Source organism: Myxocyprinus asiaticus, chromosome 48, assembly GCF_019703515.2.
Source record: "Myxocyprinus asiaticus isolate MX2 ecotype Aquarium Trade chromosome 48, UBuf_Myxa_2, whole genome shotgun sequence".
Taxonomy (NCBI): Eukaryota; Metazoa; Chordata; class Actinopteri; order Cypriniformes; family Catostomidae; genus Myxocyprinus; species Myxocyprinus asiaticus.
Window position 1 is genome coordinate 5,048,167 of NC_059391.1, and position 21,261 is coordinate 5,069,427.

At 37.3% G+C, this 21,261-nt stretch overlaps 2 protein-coding genes across 2 annotated transcripts in view; both read right to left on the reverse strand.

Annotated features, from left to right (window-relative positions):
• Positions 1–10,776: 10,776 nt before the first annotated feature.
• LOC127437480 (5-hydroxyisourate hydrolase-like) lies at positions 10,777–12,167 on the reverse strand. Its single transcript, XM_051692423.1, has 4 exons — positions 12,037–12,167; positions 11,645–11,790; positions 11,261–11,396; positions 10,777–11,134 (listed from the first exon to the last, which is right to left on the reverse strand). Exons 2-4 carry the CDS (start codon positions 11,779–11,781, stop codon positions 11,045–11,047), a joined length of 363 nt encoding a protein of 120 aa, XP_051548383.1. The 5' UTR covers positions 11,782–11,790; positions 12,037–12,167; the 3' UTR covers positions 10,777–11,044.
• Positions 12,168–13,624: 1,457 nt separating this feature from the next.
• The window catches only part of LOC127437472 (uncharacterized), a 75,755-nt gene continuing 68,118 nt past the window's right edge, over positions 13,625–21,261 (reverse strand). The window contains exons 5-8 of the mRNA XM_051692413.1: positions 17,043–17,156; positions 16,794–16,933; positions 13,935–13,978; positions 13,625–13,814 (exon numbers count right to left, since the gene is read on the reverse strand). Of these exons, the coding sequence (XP_051548373.1) occupies positions 13,949–13,978; positions 16,794–16,933; positions 17,043–17,156 (284 nt within the window). The 3' untranslated portion in view covers positions 13,625–13,814; positions 13,935–13,948. The remainder of the gene's footprint in view (positions 13,815–13,934; positions 13,979–16,793; positions 16,934–17,042; positions 17,157–21,261) is intronic.

Sequence of the window (21,261 nt, forward strand, 5' to 3'; positions counted from 1 at the left end):
AAATCATGAGCACTCACATGAGATAAAGACCCCAGTCTTATCAGTAACCTTATAAGAGCTGTTTTATTCTACATGGAGAGGGTCCCCTCATGGGGGCACCATTTTAGAATCACATGACCATGCAGTCTAATACTACTCACAGTAACTGCCCTGTTATTGGACACTTTCACTCATGGATTAAATTAATAATGGCTGACTATGGGTGTGTCTCAATCATCTCCCTAGTTCACTAGTCAGGGTACTGATCTGGGAGTCGGCCATTTCTAGAGCTGTCTCAACTGCATAATCGTTCCAGTGCACCTAAATATTCACTCCCTAAAAATCCTCAGAATGCACCGTAAAAACTAGGGAGGATTGTTATGTTCCCTTAACGGAAGTGTCATTATATCTTCTGAAGTCTTTCGAGTCATAGGAAAATGAGCACAAGTGTAAAACTATGAAGTCAAAGCCTTATTATCTCTTTAAAAGAGATGTTATTTGTAATGTCTTTCATCCATAATGACCATGAAAGTGAAACAATCTTTTAAACAGTAGAATTGTTAGAAGGTTAAAAATACACTCCTTTAAATTTTTATTTCTTTATTTATGTCATTTATCTTTCATAATAACACTATAGATTTTAATATCTACCGTGATAATGAACTATAACAAAGCCCTTCTGATAGGGAAGCCTACAAGGTTAGCATAGATTAGCGTAATGTGGCTGTTCCATAGACATTCTATGGCAGTACACTGGCGAGGAGACAAGAGGCTGTTCTTTTTGAATGGATGTCTGTGAAGGAGATGCTTCACAATGCTGAATAAACCACTTTTGTGAGGAAACAGCTCATAATTTAATGATTTAACTGCCTGTCCACTAATCTTCAACATGTTTTACAATAAAAAATCCTTTTGGAGTGAACTATGTGTGGAGTTTACTATGATAAAATTGCTGTTTTATAAGAGAGGTCACGGACGATTTTACGACTGGAAGGTGTCAATTTACGGTTCTCTCCATTCATTTGTAAAGCATCAGCAAACTGTCATAAAATGCTAGTTGACCGTTACAGCCGTTACGCTCTCTCAAACAATGGAACCGCAAAGGTTGTTATCTCAGTACTATAAGATCTCAGACTATAATATCACTTATACAATGATGTTGTTGATTAACAACTCGAATTGTTGATTAGTGCACTTGAATGCGCAAGCTCGTTATTGTGTCGCAGGTGATTGTGTCATAAGTGTCCCAATGTTCAGTCGATTAACACCCTTGCCAGTGTCCGAATTCATGTTCACGATATACTGATTCACGACATAGGGAGCTGATTGAGACACCCTGTGAATAGTGAATTGAACTGAAAACTATTGCGCTTGAATAATGCTGCATCCACACCTCTAGGTGTCAGTGTAAGTCCAAGACAACATATTTAAACAAATTACTGAGTGTACCTTTAAACAACGGTCCTCTCTTTGGAGAAAGAGGATTATCTCTCTGCCAATTCCAGTTTAAATTCAAGACGACATTTATTATCTTCGTCAGTTATCTGAACTATGCAGTGACTCGCTGTGGTACATGATCCACTCCAGTGAATGTCTCTACTGCAGCGGAAAATAAATCAGAGATGAGATCTGATCCCCTGCAGGAGAGCCAGCAAGTCAAAATTACCATCGTCCAATGATGTAAAATCTACTTTGACATATTTTGAGAACCCATGAAATCAAAACTGGAGTTTTGTAGCTTTTAGTCTATGTCTGTTAGCTTTGATGACATTTACGTTTGGTAAACTATAAGCAGATACACGCATTAAAAATATACAGCCTTTCTCTTCCAGGAAATGTAGAGAATATCACTGATGACTCATCTTGCACTCAGGAGCGTCTACAAATTGTTGCCCAATCAAATGCTCTTTATTATGAGAATGTCCCTCCCCTAATACCTCCTGCCTCTGACTAGCAATAGCTAGCAAATCATGATTCACGGCTTTGATGTAAACTAAAGTCTATTGGCTATTTTAAAAAGGGGGACAAGACCATTGATATGTCGATGAACACTGCTTGAAGTGGTTTCCTGGACCTATTATCATGGAACAAAACAATTGTGTTATTTTTTCCCCTAAATGAATATCATGACATTAAAATGTCAGGTCATGAGCAAACAAAATCCTTGATCTTTCGGATGATGATTAAAATTTCAAAGCATATTTTTTTGTTATTAACAATTTTTATTGATTCCAGTGACAGATTAAATAAACATGACAGGAAATACGGAATCAAATTATATGAACTTAAACCCTTCCCTCCAAACATCCCCCCACCCGACACAAACACGCACCTCAGATAGTAAATTAATAATGACACATAGAGAAACAATAAATCAACAGAAAGTTGAAAAATAAAAAATAAGAATGCACACACACATTTAACATTGGCTATCTCCCTCCACTGTCTCCCCCAGAAGCCCTCCAAAAAATCAAAATAACTACCCCATTTTTATTAAATAAACCCATGTTGCCCAGCCTTCTATATATCATCCCCTCAAATGCCGCCACCCTGCCCAACTCCGTGCACCACTCCCGAAACGAGGGCACTCCAGCTGACTTCCATCACCTAAGGATGACCTGTATTCCGATCATGACACCAGCCAGGACCCTGTCCACTGTCCCATCGCCTAGAATACAGAGTCTGGGGCAAAATTACATTTGAATACCCAATACATCACACATAAAATTCTGAACCCTCAACCAAAATTCTTGGATCTTAACACACCACCAATAAACATGGGTTGTGTCTCCATCTTCTGATTGGCATCGCCAGCATGTGGGTGTGTCTTTGAGACCAAGTCTATACAATCTAGAAGGGGTCCAACAGAATTTATGTAAAATCTTAAATTGCATCAGACGCACCCTTGCATCTCTAGATGTAGACTTGATGTTTTTTAGAATCCTAGCCCACTCTCCCTCCTCCAATACCAAGTTTAAATCTCCTATAATCTCTTGAGAGAAGTTGAAGCTCTGTCCCCAGACTTTGAATTAACAAGGAATAATAAACTGATGACCCTTTCCAAAAGCAGTAATCACCACTCCCAGAGTAGCTGCCCCTTTAGGGGGGTGTATGCTACTCCCAAAAATAGGACAGAGCAGATGGCGCATCTGTAAATACCTAAAGAACTGAGATCTGGGAATCCCAAAATGTTGAACCATATTTTCAAAAGATCTCAAAATACACTCTCATATAGGTCACCAAGTGTAGTAACCTCCCTCACAATCCACTCTGACCAGCAGAAAGGGGACTTATTAACACATAATTTTGGGTTCATCCATATGCTCGAGGCAGCATTTAAATAAATGTCTGAATTAAACATTCTGGACACTTTTGTCCATACAGCGTGTAAATGCGAGATAACGTGGTATGACTTAACTTCTCTGGTTAGTTTAATAGAAAATGGCAAAACAGGGGCAAGAACTTCCTATTCAATACAAAACCAGGGAGGGGCTCTCTCAGGTGGAAGTGACCAATGAGCCAAATGTCTTAGACCGAATGCATAATAATAAAACAAAATCTTGTGTAGGCCTAGCCCACCTTTGTCAATCAGCCTATGTAATTTATTGAAATGTAATCTGGGACGCTTACCATTCCAAATGAAGGATTTCGCTATGCTATCAAATTGCTTGAAATAAGAGAGGGGAACATCTATAGGGAGAGATTGTAGCAGGTAGTTGAATTTTGGAATACAATTCATTTTAATAACATTAACCTTCCCAAACATAGATAAATGTAATGAAGCCCACCTGCCCACATCACTCGAAAACCTTTTTATTAAGGGGTCAAAATTAACTAAAAAACACAAATTTGCTGGGAATAAAATACCCAAATACTTAATGCCCTGTTTAGGCCACTGGAAGGCACCCGGCTGAAAAGCCGTTACTGGGCAGTACACTGTCAGAGCCAAAGCTTCGGATTTTGACCAATTAACTCTGTATCCTGAGAACTTAGAAAAGGAGGTGGAGGCAAGGCATAGATCTAGTGGGGTCGGAGACGAATAGTAAAATATCATCTGTGTAAAGCAAAAGATAATGCGCCATACCTCCCAACACCACCCCTGGAAAATCATCTTCCTTTCTTATCGCGGCTGCTAATAGTTCCAGGACAAGACAGAACAATAATGGGGAAAGAGGGCAACCCTGCCGGGTGTCCCTGTTCAGAGTAAAATTATCTGAAATGAACCCATTTGTTTGTGGGTTACAAACCCGCTACCGGGTTTCTATAAAGTAACTTAATCCATCCAATAAAAGTTTTTGGCGTCAAGTGAGATGGCATCGACTAGAGTCTGATCATTCGCCACTGACCACATGATATTGATGAGACGCCTAATGTTATCAGAAGAGCTGCGGCCCCGAATAAACGCCACGTGATCTATATGTATAAGAGATGTCATAACTTTACTTAATCGGTTAGCCAACATATTTGACAATATTTTAACGTCTAGCTGGATCAGGGAAATTGGCCGGTAACTTTTACACTTGCTTGGATCTTTGTCCTTTTTAAGAATCAGACTGATCTGGGCTTTCGTCATTGTTGGTGGAAGCTTTCCATTCTTTAATGATTCCTTATAAACTTCTAACAAAAATGGAGCCAGTTCTGTAGCATAAGATCTAAAAAATTCAGCGGCAAAGCCATCTGGCCCCGGAGCCTTGCCTGTAGGCAAGGCCTTAATTACCTCGCCAAGCTCCTCCATGCTTATCTCAGAATCAAGATAATTTGTTTTGCTCATTCATCAGTTTAGGGAGATCTAATGGTTCCACAAAGTTTCTAATATCTTCATCAGTAGACAAAGACGTGGAACTATAGAGATCAAGATATAATTCTTTAAAAGCATTATTAATATCAATGGCCATGGTAAAAATTTCACCAGCAGCAGATTTCACTGAGGGAATGGTAGAAAAAGACTCTCTCTGTTTTATATATTTAGCCAGCAGTTTTCCTGCTTTGTCCCCTGACTCAAAGTATGACTGTCCTGCCCTGAACAGCCAAAACTCCACCCTCCATGACAAAATAGTATTATATCTGTATTTCAATTGAGTCAATTCTCTGAGGCCATCAGACGACACTCAGCGCTTCAGCTCTGCCTCAGCATCTTTAATATTCCCTTCCAGTTCCACGAGTTCTCGTGCTTTGGATTTCCTGGTGAATGAGGCACACTGTATGATCTGACACCCAAGAACTGCACCAAGTGCCTCCCAAGCCATGCCCACAGAGGATACCGAGGACCAATTTGTTTCCATATAAACATTGATTTCAGCCTTTAACATTTGTTGGAATTCAGGATTCTGCAAAAGGGATACACCAAAGCGCCAACCACATGACTTCCCCCTCTCTGCATGTGGCAACACCTCCAAACTCACCAGGGCGTGATCCGAGACCAAGATGCCTCCAATCAAGCAACCAACAACAAATAAAATGAGGTGCCCAGACATTAAAAAAAATCTATTCTAGAATAAATCCTATGGACTGATGAAAAAAAAAGTACAGTCCCCCCCAGATGGGCTCAAAAGTCTCTAAATAACTGCAAGACCAAGATTCCACACATCCTGTGAAGCGCCAATGCTGCTCCAGGGGGCTCACACATTTCCTCTTCACCGTGATCAAGGACTGAGTCCATCAAAAGATTAAAGTCTCCTCCCAATATTATATCATGAGGGGTACCAGTGGCTTGCATCATCCCCTCAAGATCCACAAAGAAGCCCTGATTATCAGTGTTAGGTGTGTAAATATTAGCCAAAATCAACCCTTGCCCCTGAATTTCTGCCAAAACAGCAATGACTCTTCCCAATCCATCATCAATCTGCTTGAGACATTTCAACTGTAGATGCCCACCCATCAATGCAATGACTCCTCTGCTCCTACTCGAGCCAGCACCAAAGAAAACATGTCCACCCCATATCCTCCCAAATCCCTCAGCTTCCTGTGAGGAAAGATGCGCCTCCTGAATAAACACAACATCACATTTCCTATGTTTAAGAAAATAAATAACCCTCCCCCTTTCCATGGGGTGCCCCAACCCATCCACACTCCATGTGGAGAGAGACAGTCCACCCATACCAACACCAGACATATTAGAAAAAATAGATTGTGTGTCAAAAACAAAACCACAAAGACCACCTTCCAACATCAGTGCAACAATCAAACCCCAAACTTCCCCCCAAACCAAACAAACAGAAAAAAGAAAAAGGTGCGCATTAACCCCGCGCATGACAGCACCAACTGGCGTCCATCCCTCCAAACTCAAACGTTCCCTGTACGCCTACGAGAGCACCCGCGACAACCCTGCCGTCGGATTGCTCATGTCCAGTGCCACTACACAAACCTTGCGAGACAGAATTACACAAAAGAAAATAATCTATAAAACAAACTCCAGCCAGTAGGTGGGATAAACACAAAGACATGTCCACATAATTGTTCCGAAGGTGTGTTTCTCCTCAAAACAAACTCCAGCCGCTAGGTGGAAACAGCACAAAAAGAAACAAAGAAGGTGCCCAGTTTCCTTGGACGGTCAAGTGAATGTTCAGTTAGTCAGGCCCACCCGGCTGCATAGAGAGCATCACACAATGACTTACTCATTCCATTGACTTTATGAAGGACATCGCTTGCTGTGGGCATGTAAATATTTTGCGGCCATCCCTAGTATCCATTCTCAACTTGGCTGGGAACATCAGCGCAAAAGCTACCTTCTGTCAATGCAAGAGTTTCTTGCATTCCTTGAATCAATCACTCCTCTCTCCCATCGATCTCGCAAAGTCTGGGAACAAGAAAATGTTGTGGTTCTTCCAAGAAAGCCCTCCCCCACTCCTTGCCTCATGCAACACGAGATCTTTATGGGATGATCTCAGAAATTTGGCAAGAATTTATCGGGGCCTGTCTCCCTCCGCGGATCTCCGAGCTGGAACTCCGTGAGCTCGCACGACCTCCAGCTCACGGCCTGCCATGTCGAGCAGATTCGGAAAGAGCTCATCCAGGAATTTCACTATATCTCGGCCCTCCTCGTCCTCAGGTACTCCAACAATTCGGATGCTGCCTCGCCGGTCACGATTCCCAAGGTCCTCCAACCTCTCCCAAACTTGCTCCAAGTCCGTCCCAGTCGCCAGGGGATCAGCAGCCAATTCCCTCTCCGATGATTCCAGACAATCGATCCGTCTCTCAACATCCGACACTCTTGTAACCATCTCAGTGAATTTCGTCTCCATGGCAGTGATTGATCTCGCATCACAGCAAGATCCTCCAAGTCAGCAACGACCCTTGCCAGCATTGCCAACATGCTCAACAGTTGACATTGAATCTCTTCCACCGCACCATCGAAACTAAGTCCCCGGTCCGCGGCCCCATCAGGGGCCTCAGCCTGAGCATGCAAGCGTCCCCCAATGTCTCCATAGCCCGTGGATTTCGAATTCTTTGACATATTGTCTTCCTAGAACTGTCAAGAATCAGAGTGTATCGAATCTCACCGGTTTATGACACAAAAAGTACCAAAACTAGCAAAGTGTGCAGAGCTCGCCGTTCACACGTCCGACCCTCGCATGGCACCACACGACACCCTAATTTCAAAGCATTTCAATGTTTGACTTCTAAGAACTCTTCTTAAACCTCTCAGCCCTTTAAAGGATATGAAAAATATCCTCTTACATGGAAAATAACCAACATTTGTGAAGCCCTGGGAAAGGGTGATAAAAACATGAAGGATATCATTAAAGCCCCCTTTAGCCTGAGGCAGTACATTTCTACATCAAACATCTCTCTGATACGGTTCATTCAGATACATTTCTCTGACTGAGTGGGCTGTTTCATGACTGTTTTTAGATTGTCTTTTTAACGTTATAAAATGAAATTGAAGATTTTGTGCTCTGACACATAGATGTCTATTGATTGCAGGTCTTATTGTGCCAGCATTGATGGCATTTTCAGGTTAATGAATTTATTTGGAGAGCATCAACAAAAATCATTAGAGCCTATAAGTTGTTTTATTATAACAGTATGATAAGCATATTAGGGTGAGTCTCAAGAAACCTGTCAAGAACATATTTAATATTTCACCTCAAAATCAAAAGTAAAACGTAAGCATATTTATATATTTATTATATATTTATAAGATTAAATTTTTTTTTGCATAAAAAAAATAAGCCTAATTCTGATTGTAAAGTATTTATACATTATGGTAGTATTTGTTGCTTTTCCTTCATTTATTATTATTATTTTACTTTGAATAACAGCAATGAGAATCACCTTAATAATGGGAAAATAACGGGAATAAAAAAAAAATTAAAAAAACTCAACCGTAAAATATCTGGATTCATCATCACATGACTTCATGTGGAATTGAACAATTTACAAAGAATCTGTGCTGGCAAATCTATGACTTTTCAGATTATTTTCACATTATCTGATAACTTTGAAGTTATAAAGATATAATAGTTGTATAAACTCAAAACTGCAGTCAAGGTTTACTTCATGTATGAATTAAAGGCACAAACCCAGATGCACAGTCTACATTTAAGATGCTAAGGGACCCATCAAATATCTTGAAAATATTCTTTGTATGCACACAAATTTTACCAATCCCTGGAAATATGATTCTGGTGATTTACAGTGTACTTTTGGCAGAGATATTACACAAAACACTTTGATATTAGACCACATCAATATATAACAGTTCAGTGATCACTTGATTCACTATGAAAATCTGTTTTAAATGTTTGTCCTTGAAAATTTTGCATTGTCGATTGCTGAGATGTCCTGTTACAGCCTTTGTTTCTATGGATAAAAGTGATGAAGTGAATTAACATCTTTTCTTCACTTTGTACACTGTAAACCCTACTGTTGTCATTACTGGAAAAATCAAGTTGTCTTGATTAAACATTTTTTGAAATGTCAGGTTTTGGGCTCATAACTAAATTCCATGAACTTAATTTCCTTAAAATACATAAAATTAAGATTTTAACTGTTGAGTACAAAATTGAGGCTATGTGGAATACCCACAATACCTTGTGCTTGAATTATTTAATTATGTTTCCTTCAAAGGTCAAAGGGAACATATGGGGGCATTTAAATAGTTGTTATTAAAATTTCATAGTTTTTTAGCTCTACTGTAGTATTATTTTTGTTGTTTTGTTGCAAGTATTTGTGTCGTATGATGTCACCATTAGGGTAATCTGTGCCCCTTTGGTCAAGTTGGACCCTGTTCACATTCACACAATTTCAGTTCTACTTGTGTATGTGCAATTGAAATACAGGTGTTTTTGCATTTTTGTGGAGAAATAAGTTTATTTAATGACTGACCTAGAATCAGTTATAATCTTAATTATTAAAGCTGTTGTATGATCTAAAATTTAGCCCATTCAATTGAAATTTATATATATATATATATATATATATATATATATATATATATATTTGTGATCCATTTTTTATTAATTTTAAAGAAAATATACATGTTCAGATGTATTTACCATAGAAAACAGTACATGGATAATACAAAACAACCCCCAAGGCAACCACTCACCCGCAACCCAAACCCCAAAAAGGTCTCCTTATACAACAACCACTTCAATAATCTACACATCAATTAAGTAAACCATTAAAAAGTGGGGTAAACATATAACTGGATTCAACTGAAATTATTAAGTTGAAATGACAACATTTAAATAGTAAATCTGAATTAAGTCTACTTGTGTATGTATAATTCTCTGTAATATTTTTATTAATGAAATTAAGATAGAAAATTAGGCTTAAATAATAATAATAAAAAAAACACTGCTTGAAGTAATTTCCTGGACCTTATATTTTGAAATAAACACCATGGTCCAGATTGGAATGGCATACAACCATACTGCTCTATAGACCTACTATATAGATATGGTAGAAGTAGTAATTCGTAGTATGCCTGCTTTGGAGTTGAATTTTAAAGTAAGTAGCCATGTTCAAGAACAGTATACAACATTCTTACTATTTCTACAGTATGCACTGCAGTATGTACTTCACCTTCCATTCTTTGTGTGATGAATGTACAGGAAATGATATCAATCAGCTTTTTTTTTTTTTTTTTAACCATTACGTGATTGGACTTCCACAAAATTTAAAAAACTGAAGTCAAAAATATTCTGCATTTGGATACCGATCACTGAATTAAAGGGATAGTTCACCCAAAAATTAAAATTCTCTCATCATTTCCTCATCATTTACTCACCCTAATGCCATCCCAGATGTGTATGACTTTCTTTCTTCTGCTGAACACAAATGAAGATTTTTAGAAAAAAATCTCAGCTCTGTAGGTCCATACAATGCAAGTGAATGGTGACCAGAACTCTATAGCTCTAAAAATCACATAAAGGAAACATGAAAGTAAACCATATGACTCCAGTGTTAAAATCTATATTGTCAGAAGCAATATAATAGGTGTGGGTAAGAAACAGATCAAAATTTAAATCCTTGTTTTATGCTACCACTTTAACTTTCACTTTCAGATGTGAATGTGAAACTAAACAGGCACCACATGTGACTCAGTAAAAGTGAAAGTGGAGATTTAGAGTATAAAAAAAAGACTTACATTTTACATTTCTGTTTCTCACCCTGTTTCTATTATATCACTTCTGAAAACATGGATTAAACCACTGGAGTCTTATGGATTACTTTTATTCTGACTTTATGTGATTTTTGGAGCTTCATTGTTTTGGTCAACATTCACTTGCATTGTATGGACCTACAGAGCTGAAATGTTCTTCTGAAAATCTTCATTTGTGTTCAACAGAAGAAAGAAAGTTATACACATCTGGGATGACATGAGGGTGAGTAAATGATGAGAGAATTTTCATTTTTGGGTGAACTATCCCTTTAAACATGGTGAGGTCATGTGACAACAATGTAGCTTTGTTTTTACTGCTGTTTGAAATGTTTATTCTCACATAATATGTACTGTTCACATACTATTTAAAAATAGTAAGCAGTTTGCAGTATACACTGCACAGTATGCAGATAGAGTGAGAACAGTAGTTTATTTGCTAGAATGAAGAGCTGCTCACTAGCTCCCCCTGTAGGTGCTGTATGAGTATCTGCTGAGGAGCAATGGCAGATGGAATCTCTGTTCAGCATCAGTTATGGTGAAGACAGTCTAAACAAAAAAGAAACACACAGTTCAGTGTCATGTCTGGGAGCATTCTGTATAATAATGCATTATTATCCAATTTAGATTGCATCACTATAGTCTCTTCCATCATTATGAGTCTCTCTCATGCACCTCAACATATGGGTAAAAGCTGGCCTGTCCCAAACTCTCCCAGTACTGGCCCGTCTCAAACCGCATCTTATAAATTCCTGGAGTGAAGGCATCGCTGGTTATTAGTCCTGGACAGCGGCCATCTGAATTTGTGGTTCTGAAATGATCAATGATGCTCTTTTAAACACAATGACATCCGGCCTGTAATAAAGCAATTTCCATTGGGACATTGTGCATTACAGTAATTTTATCACAGGTAAGGGGTGTACTAAGTGAGCAAAGAATGTAAAAATTTCCCAATTACATGTGATAATTCATTGTCCATTATACAGCCCTCCCATATGTTGGATTATTAATCTAATCTACACTTATACCAGGATAATACATTTAAATTGTTCTACCCACCCGACAGTTACGAGGTTCCAGAGGGTCATGTGGGGGTCCAGGCGGTGTAAACTGAGGGCCATCCTGGCGGCAGGGACCCCATCTCCTGTGTTCAACACATGAGTAGTGAGAGGACTGCTGTCTTTCAATGGACTCATAGTTGTTCACTTAAAAACAACAACAACAGCATACAGATTAATATTTAAAATAGGTGTGCCACAAGAGGATTTATTACAAATTGATTAAAACTCATCAAAAGCAACAGAGTGCATGACAGTGTAAACACTCACACATCTGATAATTTATTTAATATGATGCACACAATTCACTGCTTACTGAACCAGCCCTTTCATGCCATTATATTGAATAGTGAACATTGATAATTAGCTGTAAGAAGATATTTAAATTCTTACCTGTTCTGAAGTCAGTGTCATCTGGCTGCGTGCTGTCTTTTAAATGAGGATGATCTGGACTTGGCACTGTTTGATTAGTGTTTCAATGAGTTAATCAACTAAAACAAGCCAGCGTCTACACACAGGGTTAATATTTAAGCGGGGAGTTGATAATAATATTGTATAGTGTCATGTAAAGGAAATTTGGTGGACATAAAAAAACTAAAAGTAAAGACTATTAACTTAAATCTACATAACTTGAGGTTTTGGTCTTTAAAAAAATGATAAAGGTGAGAAAACAAATGTTAAATCTTGTTAGAGAGAGTCAGTGGACTTTGATCTCTAGTTACTTGTTGGATTTGGTTCATTGTGTCAAAGAGTTACTATAAGAGCAATGCTACACTCTAGTTAACTCTAGTCAACATAAACGTTACACAATTTCACTCGGTCTCAAACCCATCACATCAACACCAGCTTTAATCATTTATATCATGGTGTAGGTGCTGGCATTGTATATGTCAAACAATAAAATTATTACAATAAAGTATGTAAAATTAAAATAATTTAGTTAATTAATATTCTGGGTTATAATCAAGCACAGAACAGTTAACAGTCATTGTTTCAGCATTTTTATTTAGAACTGAAATGCAACAAATTGATGCAACCAAATGAATGAAGCATTTCATAATATCTTCACAGTACTATATTAAAAAAGAGAGATGCAGCAGAAAACCATTTTAACATTTTATGATTAACATCAAAGAAATGTTTCTAAATTTTTACAGATATATGCAATATGCTTTTTTTCGGTAACACTTTACAATAACATTCCGTTTGCTTACATTAGTTAACTATATTAGTTAACAAACAAACAATGAGAAATACTTTTAAAGCATTTACTAATCATGGTTAATATTAATTTCAACATATACTAATAAATTTTTTTAAATTAAAAGTTGTAGTTGTATGTATGTAAGGGATAATATACAGTCAGCCAGTTGTTATCGCAAAATAAAGCCCGACAGGGTGATCGGGACCCCGATTGGAAGCAGAGGACTCATCTATCACCCTGAAGGGGTTTATTTTGTGATAACAACCGACTGACTACATTATCCCACTTATTACATTGTTACTAAATAAATAAATAAATACATGAACATAAAATATGGATTTGCACTGAAATTATGTAATTATGTGAGAAGAAATAAATCACTGATGAGCTGTAATCCACCTCCGGTTTGTGTTGGATTACTGACCATATATTGGCCACTGTAGATCATCATTGGCTTCAGCCATAAATAACCCATATCAGTCTGCCACTACCAGGCCCACATAACCAGGAAGTCAGTGTGTTTATGCAGGATATTCGCAATCACATGGTGTATCTCTGTGTGGTCACTTGCTTCCATATGATCCTGATCAAGAATCTTACCAGTATTCTACTGACCGTCATCCTGGAATAACATTAAATGTCATCATGAAATGATTTTCAAACCATTAGCAGTGCCTGATGATAGATACACATTCAGTTTGTTTTGGTCTGTTCAGACAGCCAAATTCAAATCGGATTAAATCATCTGAAGTCAGAAAAACAATAATCAGTCCATCATTTAACAGCTGAGCACACGATGATACAAGTTGATATATTGAACTCATTCAGCTCTGGGGTCATGTTCGGTTTATATGATGACAATTTCAACAGATCAAAGCTGAGGTGGAAATTATCCAAACATCTCTTTACACCATTATTACAGATCCTGTGACTTTCCCCAACATAACGTGATCTCTGCAATTGCAATCTGTTAGAAAGAACAAAAGAAAACTTAGACCAAATAAAAATGAAAGACTAGCTTACTGACTAGTAAGGTCAGTTTATTTAAAAAAGCATATACTTTTGATTCCAAATTTTACCTGCTTACCTGAAAATCAGTCTTTACATGTAGAACAAATCTGATTGACTAACCTAGCAAACACATACAGTATATGAACATATGTAGATATCAAACAAGGAACTGTTGAACATTAAAAATATAATATAATATAATATAATACAACCCCAATTCCAAAAAAGTTGGGACAGTATGAAAAATGCTAATAAAAACAAAAATGACTGATTTGTAAATTATATTTACCCTTTTCTATATTGAAAGCTCTACACTACACATTATATGATGTTTTTTCTTGTGAATTTAATAGTTTTTTGAAAATGTACTGTAATTTCAAATCAGAGGATTGCAACACAGTTGAGTGAAAAAAAAAGTTGGGACAGTCGAGTGTTTACCACTGTGAAACATCACCATTTCTTCTAATAACACTTATTAAGCATTTGAAGACACAAGTTTGTTAAGTTTAGAAAGTGGAATTTTCCCCCATTCATCCATTATGCAGGTCTTCGGCTGTACAGTTGTATGGGGTTTTCATTGCCATATGGTGTGCTTCATAATGCACCACACATTCTCAGTTGGAGATGGTCAGGACTGCAGACAGGCCAATCTAGCCCCCACACACTCTGCTTACACAGCCATGCACTTGAAATCCGGGTAGTATGTGGTTTGAAGTTGTCCTGCTGGAAAATGCAGGGACATCCCTGGAAAAAACGGTGCTGGATGGCAGTATATGTTGCTCCAAAATTTTTACATATCTGTCTGCATTCATGGTGTTCTCACAGATGTGCAAGTTACTCATGCTATGGGCACTGACACACCCCTGTCCCATACAGACTGGCTTTTGGACCTGATGCTGATAACAGTTTGGATGGCCCTTTTCCTCTTTGGCCAGGATAACACAACGGCTTTGTTTTTCAAAATCTATTTGAAATTTGGACTCTTCAGACCAAAAAACACAGTTCAACTGTTCTACTTTCCATCTAAGATGAGACCAAGCCCAGAGAAGTCGGCAGCACTTCTGGACAGTGTTGATGTATGGCTTCTGCTTTGCATAGTAAAGTCTTAACTTGCATCTGTGGATGCAGCGGCGAGTGGTGTTGACTAACAAAGGTTTACTAAAGTTATCCTAAGCCCATGTTCATGATATCCATTACAGATGAATGATGTTTTTTAAGACAGTGACGTCTGAGGGATCAGAAGTGGTTTTCTTCTTGCCCTTTACGCACAGAGATTTGACCAGATTCCTTGAATCTTTTAAATATATTGTGCACTGTAGAGGATGAAATGCCCAAAAAATACCAATTTGTCTTTGGGGAACATTGTTCTCAAAGTTCTGGATTATTTGCTGAAGCATCTTTTGGCAAATTGACAAGTCTTGAACAATCCTTGCTCTTGATGGACTATGCTGTTTTTGGAGGCTCCTTATATACAATGACACGATTGCCTCACCTGTTAAACATCTCCTGTTTCACATCTCCTTGTTATTTTAACTTGTCAAATTGTTATTAGTCTTAAATTGCTCCTGACTCAACTTTTTTGGAGCGTGTTGCAATCATCTGATTTGAAATTACTGCACATTTAAAAAACAATGAAATTCACAAGGAAAAATATCATATAATGTGTAGTTGTAGTGTTTTCAATATAGCAAAGGGTGAATAGAATTTACAAATCACTCCTTTTTGTTTTTATTAGTATTTTTCATTTAAAATATTCGTATTTATTAGTATTAGTACTTTTTCAGAATTGGGGTTGTATAATATAATATAATATAACACAGAAATTCATGGTAACCATACTCTAAAATACCATTGTTACAACAGTTGTATTGTAAAATAATACTATATTAATATGGGATTTCATAATCATTTTAATTTCTTTTTTTGGATGACCGGTCACTAATGCCAAGCTTTAGAGTAACAACTAAACACACATCAGTTTACCTGCATATGCATTAGTTGACAAAACACTGTAATGCACATTATGTTACTGATTGCACTGCATTATTTTATTTTGGGTTATGTCCTTTTATTGATAAATTTTCTTTTCTTTTTATTCATTTTAATTATTTTTTTAATTAAAATGTTATTTCTTTTATTTCCTTATTGATTTGAGGTTAAATTATTATTTATTTTCTCTTTTGCTTTATTATGCCCATGTAAAGCACTTTTGAATTACTATTGAATATTAAATGTGGGTAACACGTTAACATTCCCTTTGTTAAAGGTTCATAAAGGGGTTAATTAATGATGAATAAGTCTTTTACAAATACATTACAAATCACTGATATGTGGTTATAACAATATGAATAAAAAGGGCAACTTTCAGGCAATACTTGCCAAATAGTGTGCCATTTAACCCCACGTTATAAATGCTAAATAACATTATGGAAATGTATCTTAGTTTAAGGTGGATGCTTATGAAGAATTTATTAAGGAGTTGACAACATTATAAACCTATACATAAAGTTGAGTATGGTTTAATGCAGCGGCGGCTCGTTAGAGGAGGCAAGGGAGGCTCAGCATCTGCAAAAATGTATTCAAAATCAGGGCCGTTTCTAGGCATAGGCGAACTAGGTGGTCACCTAAGGCACCACCTGCTGGGAGTGCGCCAAAGAGGATGCCTCTGCCATACAACCACAATGACTTATTAGCCATTAATGAACCCGTTCACAACCCCTTAACAAAGGTAACATGAATGTAAAGTGTTACTGAAATGTGCTATATAAATAAACTTGCCTTACCTAACAATAACTTTATTAGCTATGATCTTTTGGTAACATTTGTAAAAGATTTAATCCCAGCTCATGATCACTTGATTAATCACATTATTCCTCATTTGTTGAGTAAGAGAGTAGTTGAGCATCAGCCATTGTGTGTGTGTGTGTGTATTTACATGCTGTCTGTCTTCATCACAGCTGTCTGCTGTCTGTGGACTGTGTGTCTCTAGGTCTGTCCTCAGGGGAGGAGGGCTACATGAAGACCCGTCCACACTGCTTACAGAGCCATGGAGTGGAGAGTATGCCACACAGTCTCCTGATATTAAACAAACACATGCAGTTAAATGACATGTGACATGAGATGAAGGACAGAAAGCTTTGTGTTCCATTATGATGAATGTATGAAGTAAGATTGAATGTAGTACCTGATGGCTCTTGGCTTTGTGGGTCCATCTGCTCTAGACTGCCCAGAAGTTCATCTATTTGTGATTTAATCGCTATCAGTTCTTTCTTAATGCACAACAACTCCTCCATTCTTACTGCAGAGAGAGAAAGAGCAGGTCACAGTTATCAAACAATAATTCTACCTCTAGTTCCTTTTGATTTTTATTCATTTACATGTTAAAGGAATATGGAATACCATTTACTTTACATTATCAACAAGCTACCAATACTAAAGTTTTTATTGATTATTTATATTAAAGGGATAGTTCACCAAAAATGAAAATTCTCTCATCATTTACTCACACTCATGCCATCCCACGTGTATGACTTTCTTTCATCTGCAGAACACAAATGAAGATTTTTAGAAGAATATTTCAGCTCTGTAGGTCCATACAATGCATGTGAATGGGTGCCAAAAGTTTGAAGCTTCACAAATCACATGAGTCAATATAAAAGTAATCCATAAGACTCCAGTGGTTAAATCAATGTCTTCAGAAGCGATATGATAGGTGTGTGTGAGAAACAGATCACTTTCACATTCTTCTTCTTGTGTTTTTGGTGATTCACATTCTTCATGCATATCGCCCCCTACAGGGCAGAGAGAAGAATAACTAGCAAAAAAGGACTTAAATATTGATCTGTTTCTCTCCCACACGCATCATATTGCTTCTGAAGATATGGATTAAAACACTGGAGTCACATGGTTTACTTTTATGATGTCTTTATGTGCTTTTTGGAGCTTCAAAAGTTTGGCATCCATTCACTTGCATTGTATGGACCTACAGAGCTGACATATTCTTCTAAAAATCATAATTTGTGCTCTGCAGAAGAAAGAAAGTCATACACATCTGGGATGGTATGAGGGTGAGTAAATGATGAGAGAATTTTATTTTTTGGGTGAACTATCCCTTTAATTATAAGTAATTGATATGACTCACTATATGCACTATATTTTAAGTCTTCTAAAGCAATTTAAGTAGTTGTTATGTAATCAAATATACTTTGAAACGTCGATAACATCAAACCTCATTGGTTCTCATCGCTTTGTAAATATGATTCTGAGTTATTAACAACTTAAATTTTGTTCCGTTCATCACACAAAGAGATCATGTGGCTTCAGAAGACTTGGACTATAGTACATGAGTCGTATCGATTACTTTTAGCTTTTTTGTTCATATGGGCCTTACAGGTTTGGAGCGACATTAGGGTAGGTAAATAATGTGTTTTGAAAGTAAATGAAACTTTTCATTTTTCAAGAAACATCTTTCACAGGCCAATCCCTTTTCTGCGTATGCCCTTACACCAACAGCTCTTCTAATGTGATGTCTTTAATGATTGAGACTTCAATTCAACCCCTCTTCCACAGCATGTTAATACCACCCAAACACCCCTCCAATCCCAGCTGGGTAAAAAAGCTAATTCCAGCTCAGCAGCAGCTATTAAAAAACTGTTTGACCTCGCAGCTAAAAAGGCAAACTCATTGCACTGTTATCTGCTAGCAGTAAAAACTATTAGGGCTTGTAATAAAGGACTATAAACACTTCTTATTGGTTATGCACTATTAATTTGCTATAATTGCTTTAGGTGATGGACTAGGTTTGATTATGGAGGGAGCAGTTCCATTGTAGAGGGAGGATTTTAATAAAGGAACCATCTGGAGTCTGACAGCAGAGGTGCACTTGCAAAAAGCACAATAGACACCAACACACATTTGTGAAGTACTAAACATCATTAGAAAGACATATGCATAAACTGACATAGCAAGAGTGTCCAAGGCCAGATACATACGTTTAGCAAGTATGCAAACGAAATGCAAGTGCATGGTGCCGTTGTATATACTTTACGTGCATTTTTGCATGACTAGTCACAGACCTCAGGGGATGATATAGTTACCTTTAAATTTATCTATAAATGCTTGTTGCATTACGAATTGTGCTCTGACATATTTCAGAACACAATTCATGAAGTCAAGATTGCTTAGCTAAAAGTAATTGCTCAAAGTCAACATGAAATCTAAATTTACCATATTTACTTTTTAGAGCACATTCCAGTTTGTGTTGTGTGCACTTTATTCTAAATAATGTTGCACTGCAGCCTGTAAGATCCATGATATGCCACTGAAAGCATTGATTCATTTACGAACAAACACTAGTTTGACACCAGAGTATGATAGCTGTGCAGAGTGGGCAGATGTGCTTGATGCTTTGGCTTCTTTTGGAACGTCTAACTGGCCAATTTTTGTCTAAAACGTAAGTTATTCCAATTTAATTACTAGGGTTGTCAATCAATTAAAACCTTTTATTAAATTAATTACATAAAATGTACAATAATTAATACAATTAATCACAATTAATCACATTTATCAATATTTAATGGGAAAGGCCCTCAGATAAAGGTAATGCAATATAAACAAAACATAACAATTCAAATAACAATTAGAAATACAATATACAGGGCCTAAAATAAAAATAATAATTCAGATATTCAGATTGAAATACAGGTGCTTCTCAATAAATTAGAATGTCATGGAAAAGTTCATTTATTTCAGTAATTCAACTCAAATTGTGAAACTTGTGTATTAAATAAATTCAGTGCACACAGACTGAAGTAGTTTAAGTCTTTGGTTCTTTTAATTGTGATGATTTTGGCTCACATTTAACAAAAACCCACCAATTCACTATCTCAAAAAATTAGAATATGGTGACATGCCAATCAGCTAATCAACTCAAAACACCTGCAAAGGTTTCCTGAGCCTTCAAAATGGTCTCTCAGTTTGGTTCACTAGGCTACACAATCATGGGGAAGACTGCTGATCTGACAGTTGTCCAGAAGACAATCATTGACACCCTTCACAAGGAGGGTAAGCCACAAACATTCATTGCCAAAGAAGCTGGCTATTCACAGAGTGCTGTATCCAAGCATGTTAACAGAAAGTTGAGTGGAAGGAAAAAGTGTGGAAGAAAAAGATGCACAACCAACCGAGAGAACCGCAGCCTTATGATTGTCAAGCAAAATCGATTCAAGAATTTGGGTGAACTTCACAAGGAATGGACTGAGGCTGGGGTCAAGGCATCAAGAGCCACCACACACAGACATGTCAAGGAATTTGGCTACAGTTGTCGTATTCCTCTTGTTAAGCCACTCCTGAACCACAGACAACGTCAGAGGTGTCTTACCTGGGCTAAGGAGAAGAAGAACTGGACTGTTGCCCAGTGGTCAAAAATCCTCTTTTCAGATGAGAGCAAGTTTTGTATTTCATTTGGAAACCAAGGTCCTAGAGTCTGGAGGAAAGGTGGAGAAGCTCATAGCCCAAGTTGCTTGAAGTCCAGTGTTCAGTTTCCACAGTCTGTGATGATTTGGGGTGCAATGTCATCTGCTGGTGTTGGTCCATTGTGTTTTTTGAAAACCAAAGTCACTGCACCCGTTTACCAAGACATTTTGGAGCACTTCATGCTTCCTTCTGCTGACCAGCTTTTTAAAGATGCTGATTTCATTTTCCAGCAGGATTTGGCACCTGCCCACACTGCCAAAAGCACCAAAAGTTGGTTAAATGACCATGGTGTTGGTGTGCTTGACTGGCCAGCAAACTCAGCAGACATGAACCCCATAGAGAATCTATGGGGTATTGTCAAGAGGAAAATGAGAAACAAGAGACCAAAAAATGCAAATGAGCTGAAGGCCACTGTCAAAGAAACCTGGGCTTCCATACCACCTCAGCAGTGCCACAAACTGATCACCTCCATGCCACGCCGAATTGAGGCAGTAATTAAAGCAAAAGGAGCCCCTACCAAGTATTGAGTACATATACAGTAAATGAACATACTTTCCAGAAGGCCAACAATTCACTAAAAATGTTTTTTTTTATTGGTCTTATGATGTATTCTAATTTTTTGAGATAGTGAATTGGTGGGTTTTTGTTAAATGTGAGCCAAAATCATCACAATTAAAAGAACCAAAGACTTAAACTACTTCAGTCTGTGTGCATTGAATTTATTTAATACACGAGTTTCACAATTTGAGTTGAATTACTGAAATAAATGAACTTTTCCACGACATTCTAATTTATTGAGATGCACCTGTATATTGCATTATTGTGGCTGACAAGTGAAGCATTGATTACAAAAAAACAAAAGGTGGCTTTAGAAGTCAATATTGTTTTTTTTTTGTTTGTTTGTTTTGTTTTTGTCAAATATCATTGAA